Raw genomic sequence first — 17,407 nt, 5'->3', positions numbered from 1 at the left:
TTGTAGGTGTTAGGCTTCAAGGGGATGAAGTCGCACCTTCTACCCAGGGTCATGGAGCTCCGCGCAGGGTAAGATTTCAGGCTTCACCCCAGGCTGGAGGAGTGAAAATAAAACCCTTCACACACTCAGGAAAGTGTATTTAACTCCTTTACAGTATCAGAATAAGGCCTGCAAGGCCTTGGGCCTACTTCCAGCCTCCTGGCACCAGTTTTACTGATACTTGTGACATTTGCAGGTGTTAGGCTTCAAGGGGATGAAGTCGCACCTTCTACCCAGGGTTATGGAACTCCGCGCAGGGTGAGATTTCAGGGTTCACCCCTGGATGGAAGTGTGAGAATAAAACACTTCACATACTCAGGAACGTGTATTTAGCTGCTTTACAGCATCAGAATAAGGCCTGCAAGGCCTTGGGCCTACTTCCGGCCTCCTGGCACCAGTTTTACTGATACTTGTGACATTTGCAGGTGTTAGGCTTCAAGGGGATGAAGTCGCACCTTCTACCCAGGGTCATGGAGCTCCGCGCAGGGTAAGATTTCAAGCTTCACCCCAGGCTGGAGGAGTGAAAATAAAACCCTTCACACACTCAGGAAAGTGTATTTAACTCCTTTACAGTATCAGAATAAGGCCTGCAAGGCCTTGGGCCTACTTCCAGCCTCCTGGCACCAGTTTTACTGATACTTGTGACATTTGCAGGTGTTAGGCTTCAAGGGGATGAAGTCGCACCTTCTACCCAGGGTTATGGAACTCCGCGCAGGGTGAGATTTCAGGGTTCACCCCTGGATGGAAGTGTGAGAATAAAACACTTCACATACTCAGGAAAGTGTATTTAGCTGCTTTACAGTATCAGAATAAGGCCTGCACGGCCTTGGGCCTACTTCCAGCCTCCTGGCACCAGTTTTACTGATACTTGTGACATTTGCAGGTCTTAGGCTTCAAGGGGATGAAGTCGCACCTTCTACCCAGGGTCATGGAGCTCCGCGCAGGGTAAGATTTCAGGCTTCACCCCAGGCTGGAGGAGTGAAAATAAAACACTTCACACACTCAGGAAAGTGTATTTAACTCCTTTACAGTATCAGAATAAGGCCTGCAAGGCCTTGGGCCTACTTCCAGCCTCCTGGCACCAGTTTTACTGATACTTGTGACATTTGCAGGTGTTAGGCTTCAAGGGGATGAAGTCGCACCTTCTACCCAGGGTCATGGAGCTCCGCGCAGGGTAAGATTTCAGGCTTCACCCCTGGCTGGAGGACTGAAAATAAAACACTTCACACACTCAGGAAAGTGTATTTAACTCATTTACAGTATCAGAATAAGGCCTGCAAGGCCTTGGGCCTACTTCCAGCCTCCTGGCACCAGTTTTACTGAAAGTTGTGACATTTGCAGGTGTTAGGCTTCAAGGGGATGAAGTCGCACCTTCTACCCAGGGTTATGGAACTCCGTGCAGGGTGAGATTTCAGGGTTCACCCCTGGATGGAAGTGTGAGAATAAAACACTTCACATACTCAGGAAAGTGTATTTAGCTGCTTTACAGTATCAGAATAAGGCCTGCAAGGCCTTGGGCCTACTTCCAGCCTCCTGGCACCAGTTTTACTGATACTTGTGACATTTGCAGGTCTTAGGCTTCAAGGGGATGAAGTCGCACCTTCTACCCAGGGTCATGGAGCTCCGCGCAGGGTAAGATTTCAGGCTTCACCCCAGGCTGGAGGAGTGAAAATAAAACACTTCACACACTCAGGAAAGTGTATTTAACTCCTTTACAGTATCAGAATAAGGCCTGCAAGGCCTTGGGCCTACTCCCAGCCTCCTGGCACCAGTTTTACTGATACTTGTGACATTTGCAGGTGTTAGGCTTCAAGGGGATGAAGTCGCACCTTCTACCCAGCATTATGGAACTCCGCGCAGGGTGAGATTTCAGGGTTCACCCCTGGATGGAAGTGTGAGAATAAAACACTTCACATACTCAGGAAAGTGTATTTAGCTGCTTTACAGTATCAGAATAAGGCCTGCAAGGCCTTGGGCCTACTTCCAGCCTCCTGGCACCAGTTTTACTGATACTTGTGACATTTGCAGGTGTTAGGCTTCAAGGGGATGAAGTCGCACCTTCTACCCAGGGTTATGGAACTCCGCGCAGGGTGAGATTTCAGGGTTCACCCCTGGATGGAAGTGTGAGAATAAAACACTTCACATACTCAGGAAAGTGTATTTAACTCCTTTACAGTATCAGAACATGGCCTGCCAGGCCATGGGTGTGTTTCCAGCCTCCAGGCACCAGTTTTACTGATACTTGTGACACTTGGAGGTGTCAAGCTTCAAGGGAACAAAGTCAAACCTTCTACCCAGGGTTATGGAGCTCCGCGCAGGATACGATTTCAGGTTTCACCCCTGGCTGCAGGTGTGAAAACAAAACACTTCACATACTCAGTAAAGTGTATTTAACCCCTTTACAGTATCAGAAAAAGGCCTGCAAGGCCTTGGGCCTACTTCCAGCCTCCTGGCACCAGTTGTACTGATACTTGTGACATTTGCAGGTGTTAGGCTTCAAGGGGACGAAGTCGCACCTTCTACCCAGGGTTATGGAGCTCCGCCCAGGGTAAGATTTCAGGTTTCACCCCTGGCTGCAGGTGTGAAAACAAAACACTTCACATACTCAGGAAAGTGTATTTAGCTCCTTTACAGTATCAGAATAAGGCCTGCAAGGCCTTGGGCCTACTTCCAGCCTCCTGGCACCAGTTTTACTGATACTTGTGACATTTGTAGGTGTTAGGCTTCAAGGGGATGAAGTCGCACCTTCTACCCAGGGTTATGGAACTCCGCGCAGGGTGAGATTTCAGGGTTCACCCCTGGCTGGAGGTGTGACTATGTGGATTGTTTTGTTTTCACACCTCCAGCCAGGGGTGAACCCTGAAATCTCACCCTGCGCGGAGCTCCATAACCCTGGGTAGAAGGTGCGACTTCATCCCCTTTAAGCTGTAAACCTCCAAATGTCACACATTTTACTAAAACATGTACCTGGAAGCTAGGGATGGGCCGGAGATCCTGAAGGCTAAGATATGATACTGTGAATGGTGTTCATGTACGTTCTGGACTATGGGAAGTGTTTTGTTTCCTTCCCCTACCTCCATCCAAATTAGCAGCAGGCCTCGATCAGGCTACAGGGCGCAGAATATGATTTCTGGTCTCAGGTCTCCCTCGTGACATACCATTGGATTCAGGAGTGGTCCCCACTCCGGCGATAGGGCTGAGTAGAACAGTGGTAGTCACAGGCCTCACTCTGTACTGTACTATTCAGTTCCGCAGTGGGCCTCCCCCGGTCATAGGCTCAGCGTCTGACATACAGTAACTCACTCTGTCTACAGATGTCACCTCAGACGTACACCTAGCTCCAGCTGTAAAAATCAGCTCAGCAGAGTGCCTCCATGCCGGTACTGGGGTCACCATTTCAGGTGCATTCACACCCTCTGCTCTCACTTGGGGTGTCTTTAAACATGTAGGCCTAACTCGGCCGCCTTCCTTCATTGTGTCACTGTGTATTTATTGTATTGAGTCTGGCTCGGCGCTCGGCAGTGAATGCCCTCTGCCTGCATGTGAAGCTGCCAGCACACGGCCGCCTGGTGATGCGTGCGAGGCTGGAGCCAGGGCCGTGCCCCGCTGCTTGTAAGCCCCGAGCCGAGGGTGCCACAGCCGAGGGTGCAGGCGCGCGGGGAGGGCCCCCTGGCCCCCGGGACGGGGGCTCCCTGGCATTGTTTCCACCCCGCGCTCGGCCGGCGGAGCCCTGTGTTACTTTGGCCCGTTCCAGAACGCGCTCCCCGCGGCCCCCGCAGCCCCACTGTGACGCCACAGGGCCCGCTCCCTGCAGGAGCCCCCTCCCTCCCGCGGGCCGCCGCTCCCGGCCGCAGGAGTCGAGAGTGGACCGGGGAAAAGGGGCCCGGAGCCCGGGATTTCAGGCATGGAGGCGCCCGCCGTCGGGGGAGCGCCGAGTCTCCCCGCGGATCACAAGCCAGGGACGAGGGGTGGATCCGAAACGGGGGCAGGCGCGGGAGAGGGCCGAAGCTGGGCTCCTGGTCATGTATGCGTGGAAGCGCGTGTTTAACTGATTGTGTTTTAAAACGTGGATAATCCGAAGGTAGGAAACACAAAAGTCAGCTGGGAGCAGAGAGCCGAGTGTGCCTCGCACAGCCCTGTCTGCTCGGGACCAATCAGAGGCCGGCTCCTCCCTGTATATAATCACGGGGCTCGGGTCTGGGAGGGACATTTCTTTTCAGTGACAGCGCCCGCGCCGAGACTCGCATTACAATGGCCGAAACCGCTCCAGCCGCCGCGGCGCCTCCCGCTGAGGTCGCCCCCAAGAAAAAGCAGCAGAAGAAGACAGCGGGGGCCTCGAAGGCCAAGAAGCCTTCCGGCCCCAGCGTGGCCGATCTGATCCTGAAGGTGGTGACCGCCTCTGCCGAGAGGAAGGGAGTCTCCCTGTCGGCCATGAAGAAGGGGCTGGTCGCCGAGGGCTACGATGTGGACAAGAACAAGAGCCGGGTCAAGGCCTCCGTCAAGAGCCTGGTCAGCAAAGGCGCCCTGGCCCAGCTGAAGGGCACCGGGGCCTCCGGATCCTTCAAGGTGAACAAGAAGCAGCTGGAGGGCAAGAAGGCGGCCAAGAAGGCGGCCGCCAAGACCAAGAAACCAGCGGCCAAGAAAGCTGCCCCAGCCGCCAAGAAGCCCAAAAAGGCTCCCGCGGGGGTCAAGAAGAGCCCGAAGAAGGTCAAGAAGCCAGCGGCAGCAAAGAGCCCCAAGAAGCCCAAGGCTGCCCCCGCCAAGAAGGCTGCCAAGAGCCCAGCGAAAGCCAAGGCGGCGAAGCCCAAAGTGGCCAAGAAAAGCCCTGCCAAGGTAGTCAAACCCAAGGCAGCCAAGCCCAAAGCAGCCAAGCCCAAGAAGGCAGCGCCCAAGAAGAAGTAAGGGCTTGCACCGAGACACTGCAAACACAACGGCTCTTTTAAGAGCCATCCACCCGGTCCAGAAGAGAGCTTGTTCGTCCCCACCCTTGCACCCCGCGTGCACCCTTCTCTATGATAATAAACGGCACAGTAAATCCATAGCGCGCCTTTCCGCACGCGAGTGCCGTGTGTGATCTTGGTCATATGAAAGGCTCTTTTGGTGTTGCGTGGATTGGAATCTTTATAACAAAGAAAGAAGGGGGTCTGGGAGTTATTAGACCTCAGTTCATAATAAATGTGAGATAACGTGTGCCTTGGTGCTTTCACTGTAACCGGGCAGACTCGAAGTGGTGTCTGCATAAAGCAGACGATTGTGAAAGTGAAATCGAGCGCAGTGAACGGCGGCGTGTTCCAGGGTGACCAAGGGCGGTACACTTATAACATCCTGGGCTCCTCGCCCAGTTGACCAGGGTCGAGAAGGGGGGCGAGGGGTTCTTGTGACTACAAATGAATGGATGGACACTGAGACAAAGGCTGACCGAAGCGCCGGCTTCGGCTCCAACGTACATCATCCAATCCGGAGGGTTCCCTTTTCTCCACAGCTCATTGGAGAGACAGTCTGCAGCCTCAGGTTGAGTAGCCAATCGTTGCACACCGCGGGCTATTTTCGAACGTGGGGCGGGAGCTTCAGCCAACCAGAGCAGCCCTCCGTCTTCGAGTGCATAAATAGGGCTCTTGCCTGCTTGAACGCCATTCTTCCTCGCTCGTCGTTGAAAGAGACCGCTCCCGCCATGGCCCGCACCAAGCAGACAGCCCGCAAGTCCACCGGCGGCAAAGCGCCTCGCAAGCAGCTGGCCACCAAGGCTGCCCGCAAGAGCGCGCCTGCCACCGGCGGCGTCAAGAAGCCTCACCGCTACCGACCGGGCACCGTGGCTCTCCGCGAGATCCGCCGCTACCAGAAGTCCACCGAGCTCCTCATCCGCAAGCTGCCGTTCCAGCGCTTGGTGAGGGAGATCGCCCAGGACTTCAAGACCGACCTGCGCTTCCAGAGCTCCGCCGTCATGGCCCTGCAAGAGGCCAGCGAGGCCTACCTGGTCGGGCTCTTCGAGGACACCAACCTGTGCGCCATCCACGCCAAGAGGGTGACCATCATGCCCAAGGACATCCAGCTGGCCCGTCGTATCCGAGGCGAGAGGGCCTAAGGAGGCACACCGACCCGATCAACCACCACAACGGCTCTTTTAAGGGCCACCACCCTGTCACCTACGAGCTTCTCTTGTCTGCCATGGCATGTTCTACAGGTTAGGGTGGGTTGGCTGGGAGTACCACGAGTACTGGGTAACTTATACCGGCACTGGGTGACCAGGGCACTCCGTGTTCACAGTGCACGGCCACCTCTTCAATTAATAAAGAGCTTTGTTTGGGTAGAGGGTCGTGTTGGGATCCGCTGGTCACAAGCCAGCGCTGTGGGGCATCTGTGCTCCCGGTACATCGGGTTCATGTCTCCGATTTCGGGAGCCGTTGCCCTTGGTCTTACAGTACAAACAGAACGTGGCCCCACGCACACACTTAAAACTGGTCACCCGAAACATGGAAAACAATAAGCCCGGGGGCAACCGTGCGAGTTCCGCGCGGGCTTTATTTAACGTCACCGTTACATTACAGAGCTTGTGTGACACTTGGTCCCAAAGAGGGCTCATTCATATAAACATGTTTATTAAAACGGGTTGCCCGCTCCATCGTCCCTCGGTCTGCAGCAAGCCCCGTGAAAGCAGGTCTTGTGCGCTCAAAATTACCGTTTAAAACACTTTTTTCTCCGGTCATAAATGAAGCACATTAGCTCTTAGGGGAGGACGTGAGTGGCCCTTAAAAGAGCCGTTGTGTTCGTTGGGGATACGCCTCGAAGCCTTACTTGGCGCTGGTGTACTTGGTGACGGCCTTGGTGCCCTCGGACACGGCGTGCTTGGCCAGCTCTCCGGGCAGCAGCAGACGCACTGCGGTCTGGATCTCCCGGGAGGTGATGGTGCGCCGCGAGTTGTAGTGGGCCAGGCGGGAAGCTTCCCCGGCGATGCGCTCGAAGATGTCGTTCACGAAGGAGTTCATGATGCCCATGGCCTTGGAGGAGATGCCGGTGTCCGGGTGCACCTGCTTCATCACTTTGTAAATGTAGATGGCATAGCTTTCCTTCCTGCTCCTCTTGCGCTTCTTCCCGTCCTTCTTGGGCGGCTTGGAGAGCGCTTTCTTGGAGCCCTTCTTGGGAGCCGGCGCGGACTTGGCTGGTTCAGGCATGGTCGACAATCTGCACCGCTTCCTGTGGAGCCGAGAGAAATAAGGCAGACGTGCCCGGCACTTGTATTTATAGGCTGGGCGTGTAAAGTAGCTGCTTCTCTGCTCTCCCTTCTCATTGGCAGGCAAAGGCAAGCCCCCCACCTCCTAGTGTACTGCGGTTCTGGGACTCTGATTGGTGAAACAGAAGCCCTCCTCCCTCCAATGAGAAGTACTATCAGCGCCTAGCTGTCAACCAATCAGACGCACCCGAAGTCTTTATATCGCCGGAGTCCCGCAGAACAGCAGTATCATTCTCTCTGTTGTGTGAGTGAGCCCCTGCATCGATCGCCATGTCTGGACGCGGAAAGCAAGGAGGAAAGGCCCGCGCTAAGGCCAAGACACGCTCTTCAAGAGCCGGGCTCCAGTTCCCCGTGGGCCGTGTGCACAGGCTGCTCCGGAAGGGAAGCTACGCCGAGAGGGTGGGCGCCGGTGCCCCAGTCTATCTGGCTGCAGTCCTGGAGTACCTGACCGCTGAGATCCTGGAGCTGGCCGGCAACGCGGCCCGGGACAACAAGAAGACCCGCATCATCCCCAGACACCTCCAGCTGGCCATCCGCAACGACGAGGAGCTGAACAAGCTGCTGGGCCGAGTCACCATCGCCCAGGGAGGAGTCCTGCCCAACATCCAGGCCGTGCTGCTGCCCAAGAAAACCGAGAGCCACAAGGCAGGGGGCAAAGCAAGCAAGTAAAGGCCCGCAGACCACCGTGGAAACACACCCTAAACACAAAGGCTCTTTTCAGGGCCAACCACAGACTCCATCAAAGAGCGTGTCCGTGCCAAGATGTTACTCTGGCGGCTTCATAGTTGCGGCAGCGCCCGCACCGTCGCTACATAGGAGGGCATGCCCAAGCCCTCTGACGTACACATAAATGTCACCCCCGTCCCAAAACCTAGCTTGAGGCCGACAATAATGTTTTTGTTAAAAAAAATAAATTTTTATAGGGGCAGATTACAGACTTGCCACAACCGGGCGTGACATGTGGACAGTGTTACGGGGTTGCAGGCGGCCGCACACAGCGGGGTGGTGCCGGTGAGGCCGTTAATGTGATGGCTCCATTAGAGCATTTCAGAGCCTTATGTTCATAGTGGGAACGGGCACCGAGCGCCAGGGTTAGGCGGGCCGCGGTGACGAGTGGGGGCCGGGAAGGGAGGCGTGTGTGTGTGCTTGACTGTGATCCGTGCCCCGGCGGCAGCTGCTGAGCCCACGACAAAGAGGCGGCTGGGAGCGCGCTCTTTTTCAAACGGCAACGGCCGCTCCCTGCCGGGGCCGGGCTCCCTCTCGCCTTCCGTTCAGTCACGTGGGCGGCTTGATGCGCCCTAGCTGGTCCGCCGCAGCTCCTCTATATAAGCAGCCGCCGCTGGCCTCGCCCTCAGTTCTGCTCAGTCACAGCACCGACAGGAGAACATGTCTGGACGCGGCAAAGGAGGGAAGGGGCTCGGCAAAGGCGGCGCCAAGAGGCACCGCAAGGTGCTCCGGGACAACATCCAGGGCATCACCAAGCCGGCCATCCGCCGCCTGGCGCGCCGTGGCGGGGTCAAGCGCATCTCCGGCCTCATCTACGAGGAGACCCGCGGGGTGCTGAAGGTTTTCCTGGAGAACGTGATCCGGGACGCCGTCACCTACACCGAGCACGCCAAGAGGAAGACCGTCACCGCCATGGATGTGGTCTACGCCCTGAAGCGCCAGGGCCGCACCCTCTACGGATTCGGCGGTTAAACACTCGGCTTGCCCACGGAGAAAAACACAAAACACCACAACCCAAAGGCTCTTTTAAGAGCCGACCACGATGTCATGGGAGAGCTGTGTCTATGCGCTAGGGTTCCCGCAGGGCTGCTTTCTAGGCCCACAGCCGGTCGGGTGAGGGGGGGGCACCAGGGGGATTTCGCTGCAATGCAAGGCACTGTCCCGGGGCCAGGGCGCCTTCCTGGAGCCCCGGCATGGGGGGGTCCAGGGGCGCGTTCATCCCAGTCCAGCCCACGGGGGTCCTGATGCCCTGTACTGGCGACCTAAGGCGGGTATAGCCCGGCCCAGGGGCCCGCCATCCTGGAGCCTTGTACTGGCGACCTAAGGCGGGTATAGCCCGGCCCAGGGGCCCGCCATCCTGGAGCCTTGTACTGGGGAGATAAGGCGGGTATAGCCGGGCCCAGGGGCCCGCCATCCTGGAGCCTTGCACTGGGGACATAAGGCGGGTATAGCCCGGCCCGGGGGCCCGCCATCCTGGATCCCTGGACTGGGGACCCAAGGCGAGTTTGGCCCGGCCCAGCTCAGTGCCGGCCATTCCCCTCGACTATTAAGCCCCCACGTAGTGGGGGCTTACAGAACACGGATGAGGGACAAAGGGTAGAGTTGGCGGCGCCGGGCGCGCCGCCGGCCATCTGGTCGCCGGGTTGCGCGACCAGATGGCCGGGCGGCGGAACGGCCGCGCTAACTCTAACTTTTGTCTCCCACTCGGGCGCTGTAAGCCCCCACTTCGTGGGGGCTTAATAGTCGGTAAGATAGAGTTCCCATGCAGGCCCATGGGGTGTGGGATCCTAATTTTTTTTTGTGAACGATCGTGACCGATTTCGGGGCCTTTAAGCACCTGTTTTAGTACTTTTATTTATTTATTTATTATTTTGGTTCAAGGGGACCATGGCACTACTTTTACCCAGGGCAATGGAGCTCCGCTTCGGGTAACATTTCAGGTTTTCCCCCTTAGCCAGAGATAGGCCCACAAAAAAAAAAAAAAAAAAAAAAAATTGCAATAATAATATAATACATACATATTTTTTAAATATTTTTTTTTTCGCCCAAAAATGAAATAAAGTCCTTCACAGTATCTGGTCCATTTTATTAGCCTCCAGTCATCCCTTTAACAATGTTTAATAAAAAAATAACAAAAATGTACTAAAATTTTAGGTCCAAGGGAACAAAGTCACTTTTTCAACCCAGGGCTATGGAGCTTCGATTGGGGTAATATTTCAGGATTTACCCCTCGGATGGAGGTGGGAAAAAAAACTTCACTCAAAAGGTACACAAAGCCCTTTACATTATCAGATCCAAGACTTCAGTGTCTCGGGCCCATTTCTAGCCTCCAGGCGCTTGTTTTATTCTTTATATGACATTTTGAAATTTACAGGTTTAAGGGGACACAGTATCTCCTTCTACCCAGGGCTATGGAGCTCCGCGCAGGGTAAGATTTCAGGTTTCGCCCCTGGCTGGAGGTGTGAAAATAAAACACTTCACATGCTCAGGAAAGTTTATTTCACTCATTTACAGTATCAGAACAAGGCCTGCAAGGCCTTGGGTATGTTTCCAGCCTCAAGGCACCAGTTGTACTGATACTTGTGACACTGGGAGATGTCATGCTTCAAGGGGATGAAGTCGCACCTTCTACCCAGGGTCATGGAGCTCCGCGCAGGATAAGATTTCAGGGTTCACCCCAGGCTTGAGCTGTGAAGATAAAACACTTCACATACTCAGGAAAGTGTATTTAGCTGCTTTACAGTATCAGAATAAGGCCTGCAAGGCCTTGGGCCTACTTCCAGCCTCCTGGAACCAGTTTTACTGATACTTGTGACATTTGCAGGTGTTAGGCTTCAAGGGGATGAAGTCGCACCTTCCACCCAGGGTTATGGAACTCCGCGCAGGGTGAGATTTCAGGGTTCACCCCTGGATGGAAGTGTGAACATAAAACACTTCACATACTCAGGAAAGTGTATTTAGCTGCTTTACAGTATCAGAATAGGGCCTGCAAGGCCTTGGGTGTGTTTCCAGCCTCCTGGCACCAGTTTTACTGATACTTGTGACATTTAAAGGTGTAAGGCTTCAAGGGGATGAAGTCGCACCTTCTACCCAGGGTTATGGAGCTCTGCGCAGGGTGCGATGTCAGGGTTCACCCCTTGGCTGGAGGTGAGAAAATAAAACACTTCACATGCTCAGGAAAGTTTATTTCACTCATTTACAGTATCAGAACAAGGCCTGCAAGGCCGTGGGTATGTTTCCAGCCTCAAGGCACCAGTTGTACTGATACTTGTGACACTGGGAGATGTCATGCTTCAAGGGGATGAAGTCGCACCTTCCACCCAGGGTTATGGAACTCCGCGCAGGGTGAGATTTCAGGGTTCACCCCTGGATGGAAGTGTGAACATAAAACACTTCACATACTCAGGAAAGTGTATTTAGCTGCTTTACAGTATCAGAATAGGGCCTGCAAGGCCTTGGGTGTGTTTCCAGCCTCCTGGCACCAGTTTTACTGATACTTGTGACATTTAAAGGTGTTAGGCTTCAAGGGGATGAAGTCGCACCTTCTACCCAGGGTTATGGAGCTCTGCGCAGGGTGCGATGTCAGGGTTCACCCCTTGGCTGGAGGTGAGAAAATAAAACACTTCACATGCTCAGGAAAGTTTATTTAACTCCTTTACAGTATCAGAATAAGGCCTGCAAGGCCTTGGGCCTACTTCCAGCCTCCTGGCACCAGTTTTACTGATACTTGTGACATTTGCAGGTGTTAGGCATCAAGGGGATGAAGTCGCACCTTCTACCCAGGGTCATGGAGCTCCGCGCAGGGTAAGATTTCAGGCTTCACCCCAGGCTGGAGGAGTGAAAATAAAACACTTCACACACTCAGGAAAGTGTATTTAACTCCTTTACAGTATCAGAATAAGGCCTGCAAGGCCTTGGGCCTACTTCCAGCCTCCTGGCACCAGTTTTACTGATACTTGTGACATTTGCAGGTGTTCGGCTTCAAGGGGATGAAGTCGCACCTTCTACCCAGGGTCATGGAGCTCCGCGCAGGGTAAGATTTCAGGCTTCACCCCTGGCTGCAGGTGTGAAAATAAAACACTTCACATACTCAGGAAAGTGTATTTAGCTCCTTTACAGTATCAGAATAGGGCCTGCAAGGCCTTGGGCCTACTTCCAGCCTCCTGGAACCAGTTTTACTGATACTTGTGACATTTGCAGGTGTTAGGCTTCAAGGGGATGAAGTTGCACCTTCTACCCAGGGTTATGGAACTCCGCGCAGGGTGAGATTTCAGGGTTCACCCCTGGATGGAAGTGTGAGAATAAAACACTTCACATACTCAGGAAAGTATATTTAGCTGCTTTACAGTATCAGAATAAGGCCTGCAAGGCCTTGGGCCTACTTCCAGCCTCTTGGCACCAGTTTTACTGATACTTGTGACATTTGCAGGTGTTAGGCTTCAAGGGGATGAAGTCGCACCTTCTACCCAGGGTTATGGAGCTCCGCGCAGGGTGAGATTTCAGGGTTCACCCCTGGATGGAAGTGTGAACATAAAACACTTCACATACTCAGGAAAGTGTATTTAGCTGCTTTACAGTATCAGAATAAGGCCTGCAAGGCCTTGGGCCTACTTCCAGCCTCCTGGCACCAGTTTTACTGATACTTGTGACATATGCAGGTGTTCGGCTTCAAGGGGATGAAGTCGCACCTTCTACCCAGGGTCATGGAGCTCCGCGCAGGGTAAGATTTCAGGCTTCACCCCTGGCTGCAGGTGTGAAAATAAAACACTTCACATACTCAGGAAAGTGTATTTAGCTCCTTTACAGTATCAGAATAGGGCCTGCAAGGCCTTGGGCCTACTTCCAGCCTCCTGGAACCAGTTTTACTGATACTTGTGACATTTGCAGGTGTTAGGCTTCAAGGGGATGAAGCCGCACCTTCTACCCAGGTTTATGGAGCTCCGCGCAGGGTAAGATTTCAGGGTTCACCCCTGGCTGGAGGTGTGAAAATAAAACACTTCTCATACTCAGGAAAGTGTATTTAACTCCTTTACAGTATCAGAACAAGGCCTGCAAGGCCCTGGGCCTACTTCCAGCCTCCTGGCACCAGTTTTACTGATACTTGTGACATTTGCAGGTGTTAGGCTTCAAGGGGATGAAGTTGCACCTTCTACCCCTGGTTATGGAACTCCGCGCAGGGTGAGATTTCAGGGTTCACCCCTGGATGGAAGTGTGAGAATAAAACACTTCACATACTCAGGAAAGTGTATTTAGCTGCTTTACAGTATCAGAATAAGGCCTGCAAGGCCTTGGGCCTACTTCCAGCCTCTTGGCACCAGTTTTACTGATACTTGTGACATTTGCAGGTGTTAGGCTTCAAGGGGATGAAGTCGCACCTTCTACCCAGGGTTATGGAGCTCCGCGCAGGGTGAGATTTCAGGGTTCACCCCTGGATGGAAGTGTGAACATAAAACACTTCACATACTCGGGAAAGTGTATTTAGCTGCTTTACAGTATCAGAATAAGGCCTGCAAGGCCTTGGGCCTACTTCCAGCCTCCTGGCACCAGTTTTACTGATACTTGTGACATTTGCAGGTGTTAGGCATCAAGGGGATGAAGTCGCACCTTCTACCCAGGGTCATGGAGCTCCGCGCAGGGTAAGATTTCAGGCTTCACCCCAGGCTGGAGGGGTGAAAATAAAACACTTCACACACTCAGGAAAGTGTATTTAACTCCTTTACAGTATCAGAATAAGGCCTGCAAGGCCTTGGGCCTACTTCCAGCCTCCTGGCACCAGTTTTACTGATACTTGTGACATTTGCAGGTGTTAGGCTTCAAGGGGATGAAGTCGCACCTTCTACCCAGGGTTATGGAACTCCGCGCAGGGTGAGATTTCAGGGTTCACCCTGGATGGAAGTGTGAACATAAAACACTTCACATACTCAGGAAAGTGTATTTAGCTGCTTTACAGTATCAGAATAAGGCCTGCAAGGCCTTGGGCCTACTTCCAGCCTCCTGGCACCAGTTTTACTGATACTTGTGACATTTGCAGGTGTTAGGCTTCAAGGGGATGAAGTCGCACCTTCTACCCAGGGTTATGGAACTCCGCGCAGGGTGAGATTTCAGGGTTCACCCCTGGATGGAAGTGTGAACATAAAACACTTCAAATACTCAGGAAAGTGTATTTAGCTACTTTACAGTATCAGAATAAGGCCTGCAAGGCCTTGGGCCTACTTCCAGCCTCCTGGCACCAGTTTTACTGATACTTGTGACATTTGTAGGTGTTAGGCTTCAAGGGCATGAAGTCGCACCTTCTACCCAGGGTCATGGAGCTCCGCGCAGGGTAAGATTTCAGGGTTCACCCCAGGCTGGAGGAGTGAAAATAAAACACTTCACACACTCAGGAAAGTGTATTTAACTCCTTTACAGTATCAGAATAAGGCCTGCAAGGCCTTGGGCCTACTTCCAGCCTCCTGGCACCAGTTTTACTGATACTTGTGACATTTGTAGGTGTTAGGCTTCAAGGGCATGAAGTCGCACCTTCTGCCCAGGGTCATGGAGCTCCACGCAGGGTAAGATTTCAGGGACCACCCCAGGCTTGAGCTGTGAAAATAAAACACTTCACATACTCAGGAAAGTGTATTTAGCTACTTTACAGTATCAGAATAAGGCCTGCAAGGCCTTGGGCCTACTTCCAGCATCCTGGCACCAGTTTTACTGATACTTGTGACATTTGTAGGTGTTAGGCTTCAAGGGGATGAAGTCGCACCTTCTACCCAGGGTCATGGAGCTCCGCGCAGGGTAAGATTTCAGGCTTCACCCCAGGCTGGAGGAGTGAAAATAAAACCCTTCACACACTCAGGAAAGTGTATTTAACTCCTTTACAGTATCAGAATAAGGCCTGCAAGGCCTTGGGCCTACTTCCAGCCTCCTGGCACCAGTTTTACTGATACTTGTGACATTTGCAGGTGTTAGGCTTCAAGGGGATGAAGTCGCACCTTCTACCCAGGGTTATGGAACTCCGCGCAGGGTGAGATTTCAGGGTTCACCCCTGGATGGAAGTGTGAGAATAAAACACTTCACATACTCAGGAACGTGTATTTAGCTGCTTTACAGCATCAGAATAAGGCCTGCAAGGCCTTGGGCCTACTTCCAGCCTCCTGGCACCAGTTTTACTGATACTTGTGACATTTGCAGGTGTTAGGCTTCAAGGGGATGAAGTCGCACCTTCTACCCAGGGTCATGGAGCTCCGCGCAGGGTAAGATTTCAAGCTTCACCCCAGGCTGGAGGAGTGAAAATAAAACCCTTCACACACTCAGGAAAGTGTATTTAACTCCTTTACAGTATCAGAATAAGGCCTGCAAGGCCTTGGGCCTACTTCCAGCCTCCTGGCACCAGTTTTACTGATACTTGTGACATTTGCAGGTGTTAGGCTTCAAGGGGATGAAGTCGCACCTTCTACCCAGGGTTATGGAACTCCGCGCAGGGTGAGATTTCAGGGTTCACCCCTGGATGGAAGTGTGAGAATAAAACACTTCACATACTCAGGAAAGTGTATTTAGCTGCTTTACAGTATCAGAATAAGGCCTGCACGGCCTTGGGCCTACTTCCAGCCTCCTGGCACCAGTTTTACTGATACTTGTGACATTTGCAGGTCTTAGGCTTCAAGGGGATGAAGTCGCACCTTCTACCCAGGGTCATGGAGCTCCGCGCAGGGTAAGATTTCAGGCTTCACCCCTGGCTGGAGGACTGAAAATAAAACACTTCACACACTCAGGAAAGTGTATTTAACTCATTTACAGTATCAGAATAAGGCCTGCAAGGCCTTGGGCCTACTTCCAGCCTCCTGGCACCAGTTTTACTGAAAGTTGTGACATTTGCAGGTGTTAGGCTTCAAGGGGATGAAGTCGCACCTTCTACCCAGGGTTATGGAACTCCGTGCAGGGTGAGATTTCAGGGTTCACCCCTGGATGGAAGTGTGAGAATAAAACACTTCACATACTCAGGAAAGTGTATTTAGCTGCTTTACAGTATCAGAATAAGGCCTGCAAGGCCTTGGGCCTACTTCCAGCCTCCTGGCACCAGTTTTACTGATACTTGTGACATTTGCAGGTCTTAGGCTTCAAGGGGATGAAGTCGCACCTTCTACCCAGGGTCATGGAGCTCCGCGCAGGGTAAGATTTCAGGCTTCACCCCAGGCTGGAGGAGTGAAATAAAACACTTCACACACTCAGGAAAGTGTATTTAACTCCTTTACAGTATCAGAATAAGGCCTGCAAGGCCTTGGGCCTACTCCCAGCCTCCTGGCACCAGTTTTACTGATACTTGTGACATTTGCAGGTGTTAGGCTTCAAGGGGATGAAGTCGCACCTTCTACCCAGCATTATGGAACTCCGCGCAGGGTGAGATTTCAGGGTTCACCCCTGGATGGAAGTGTGAGAATAAAACACTTCACATACTCAGGAAAGTGTATTTAGCTGCTTTACAGTATCAGAATAAGGCCTGCAAGGCCTTGGGCCTACTTCCAGCCTCCTGGCACCAGTTTTACTGATACTTGTGACATTTGCAGGTGTTAGGCTTCAAGGGGATGAAGTCGCACCTTCTACCCAGGATTATGGAACTCCGCGCAGGGTGAGATTTCAGGGTTCACCCCTGGATGGAAGTGTGAGAATAAAACACTTCACATACTCAGGAAAGTGTATTTAACTCCTTTACAGTATCAGAACAAGGCCTGCCAGGCCATGGGTGTGTTTCCAGCCTCCAGGCACCAGTTTTACTGATACTTGTGACACTTGGAGGTGTCAAGCTTCAAGGGAACAAAGTCAAACCTTCTACCCAGGGTTATGGAGCTCCGCGCAGGATACGATTTCAGGTTTCACCCCTGGCTGCAGGTGTGAAAACAAAACACTTCACATACTCAGTAAAGTGTATTTAACCCCTTTACAGTATCAGAAAAAGGCCTGCAAGGCCTTGGGCCTACTTCCAGCCTCCTGGCACCAGTTGTACTGATACTTGTGACATTTGCAGGTGTTAGGCTTCAAGGGGACGAAGTCGCACCTTCTACCCAGGGTTATGGAGCTCCGCCCAGGGTAAGATTTCAGGTTTCACCCCTGGCTGCAGGTGTGAAAACAAAACACTTCACATACTCAGGAAAGTGTATTTAGCTCCTTTACAGTATCAGAATAAGGCCTGCAAGGCCTTGGGCCTACTTCCAGCCTCCTGGCACCAGTTTTACTGATACTTGTGACATTTGTAGGTGTTAGGCTTCAAGGGGATGAAGTCGCACCTTCTACCCAGGGTTATGGAACTCCGCGCAGGGTGAGATTTCAGGGTTCATCCCAGGCTTGAGCTGTGAAAATAAAACACTTCACACACTCAGGAAAGTGTATTTAACTCCTTTACAGTATCACAATAAGGCCTGCAAGGCCTTGGGC

General features: G+C 52.9%; 5 protein-coding genes across 5 annotated transcripts; 4 read left to right on the top strand and 1 right to left on the bottom strand.

Moving 5' to 3' along the window:
- The first annotated feature begins 4,060 nt into the window (after positions 1 to 4,060).
- LOC146770435 (histone H1.3-like) lies at positions 4,061 to 5,068 on the top strand. The gene has a single exon (XM_085640455.1). It carries the CDS (start codon positions 4,291 to 4,293, stop codon positions 4,939 to 4,941), a length of 651 nt encoding a protein of 216 aa, XP_085496581.1. The 5' UTR covers positions 4,061 to 4,290; the 3' UTR covers positions 4,942 to 5,068.
- Positions 5,069 to 5,301: 233 nt separating this feature from the next.
- On the top strand, positions 5,302 to 6,303 carry LOC146770434 (histone H3-like). The gene has a single exon (XM_085640454.1). The coding sequence runs from the start codon at positions 5,435 to 5,437 to the stop codon at positions 6,119 to 6,121; it is 687 nt and encodes a 228-aa protein (XP_085496580.1). The 5' UTR covers positions 5,302 to 5,434; the 3' UTR covers positions 6,122 to 6,303.
- Positions 6,304 to 6,777: 474 nt separating this feature from the next.
- On the bottom strand, positions 6,778 to 7,246 carry LOC146770433 (histone H2B 1.2-like). Its single transcript, XM_085640458.1, has one exon. It carries the CDS (start codon positions 7,206 to 7,208, stop codon positions 6,828 to 6,830), a length of 381 nt encoding a protein of 126 aa, XP_085496584.1. The 5' UTR covers positions 7,209 to 7,246; the 3' UTR covers positions 6,778 to 6,827.
- A 141-nt stretch (positions 7,247 to 7,387) lies between these two features.
- On the top strand, positions 7,388 to 8,204 carry LOC146770432 (histone H2A type 2-C-like). The gene has a single exon (XM_085640457.1). It carries the CDS (start codon positions 7,538 to 7,540, stop codon positions 7,934 to 7,936), a length of 399 nt encoding a protein of 132 aa, XP_085496583.1. The 5' UTR covers positions 7,388 to 7,537; the 3' UTR covers positions 7,937 to 8,204.
- Positions 8,205 to 8,348: 144 nt separating this feature from the next.
- LOC146770431 (histone H4) lies at positions 8,349 to 9,030 on the top strand. The gene has a single exon (XM_085640459.1). It carries the CDS (start codon positions 8,654 to 8,656, stop codon positions 8,963 to 8,965), a length of 312 nt encoding a protein of 103 aa, XP_085496585.1. The 5' UTR covers positions 8,349 to 8,653; the 3' UTR covers positions 8,966 to 9,030.
- The last annotated feature ends 8,377 nt before the right edge of the window (positions 9,031 to 17,407 follow it).

This window comes from Triturus cristatus, unplaced genomic scaffold (assembly GCF_964204655.1).
Source record: "Triturus cristatus unplaced genomic scaffold, aTriCri1.1 SCAFFOLD_1191, whole genome shotgun sequence".
NCBI lineage: Eukaryota > Metazoa > Chordata > Amphibia > Caudata > Salamandridae > Triturus > Triturus cristatus.
Note: the sequence above shows the minus strand (reverse complement) of the source record. Positions and strands in the feature narration are given on the sequence as shown.

Coding starts and splice junctions, on each gene's coding strand:
- LOC146770435 (XM_085640455.1), top strand. CDS start 4,291: ATGGCCGAAACCGCTCCAGCCGCCGCGGCGCCTCCCGCTGAGGTCGCC.
- LOC146770434 (XM_085640454.1), top strand. CDS start 5,435: ATGGACACTGAGACAAAGGCTGACCGAAGCGCCGGCTTCGGCTCCAAC.
- LOC146770433 (XM_085640458.1), bottom strand. CDS start 7,208: ATGCCTGAACCAGCCAAGTCCGCGCCGGCTCCCAAGAAGGGCTCCAAG.
- LOC146770431 (XM_085640459.1), top strand. CDS start 8,654: ATGTCTGGACGCGGCAAAGGAGGGAAGGGGCTCGGCAAAGGCGGCGCC.
- LOC146770432 (XM_085640457.1), top strand. CDS start 7,538: ATGTCTGGACGCGGAAAGCAAGGAGGAAAGGCCCGCGCTAAGGCCAAG.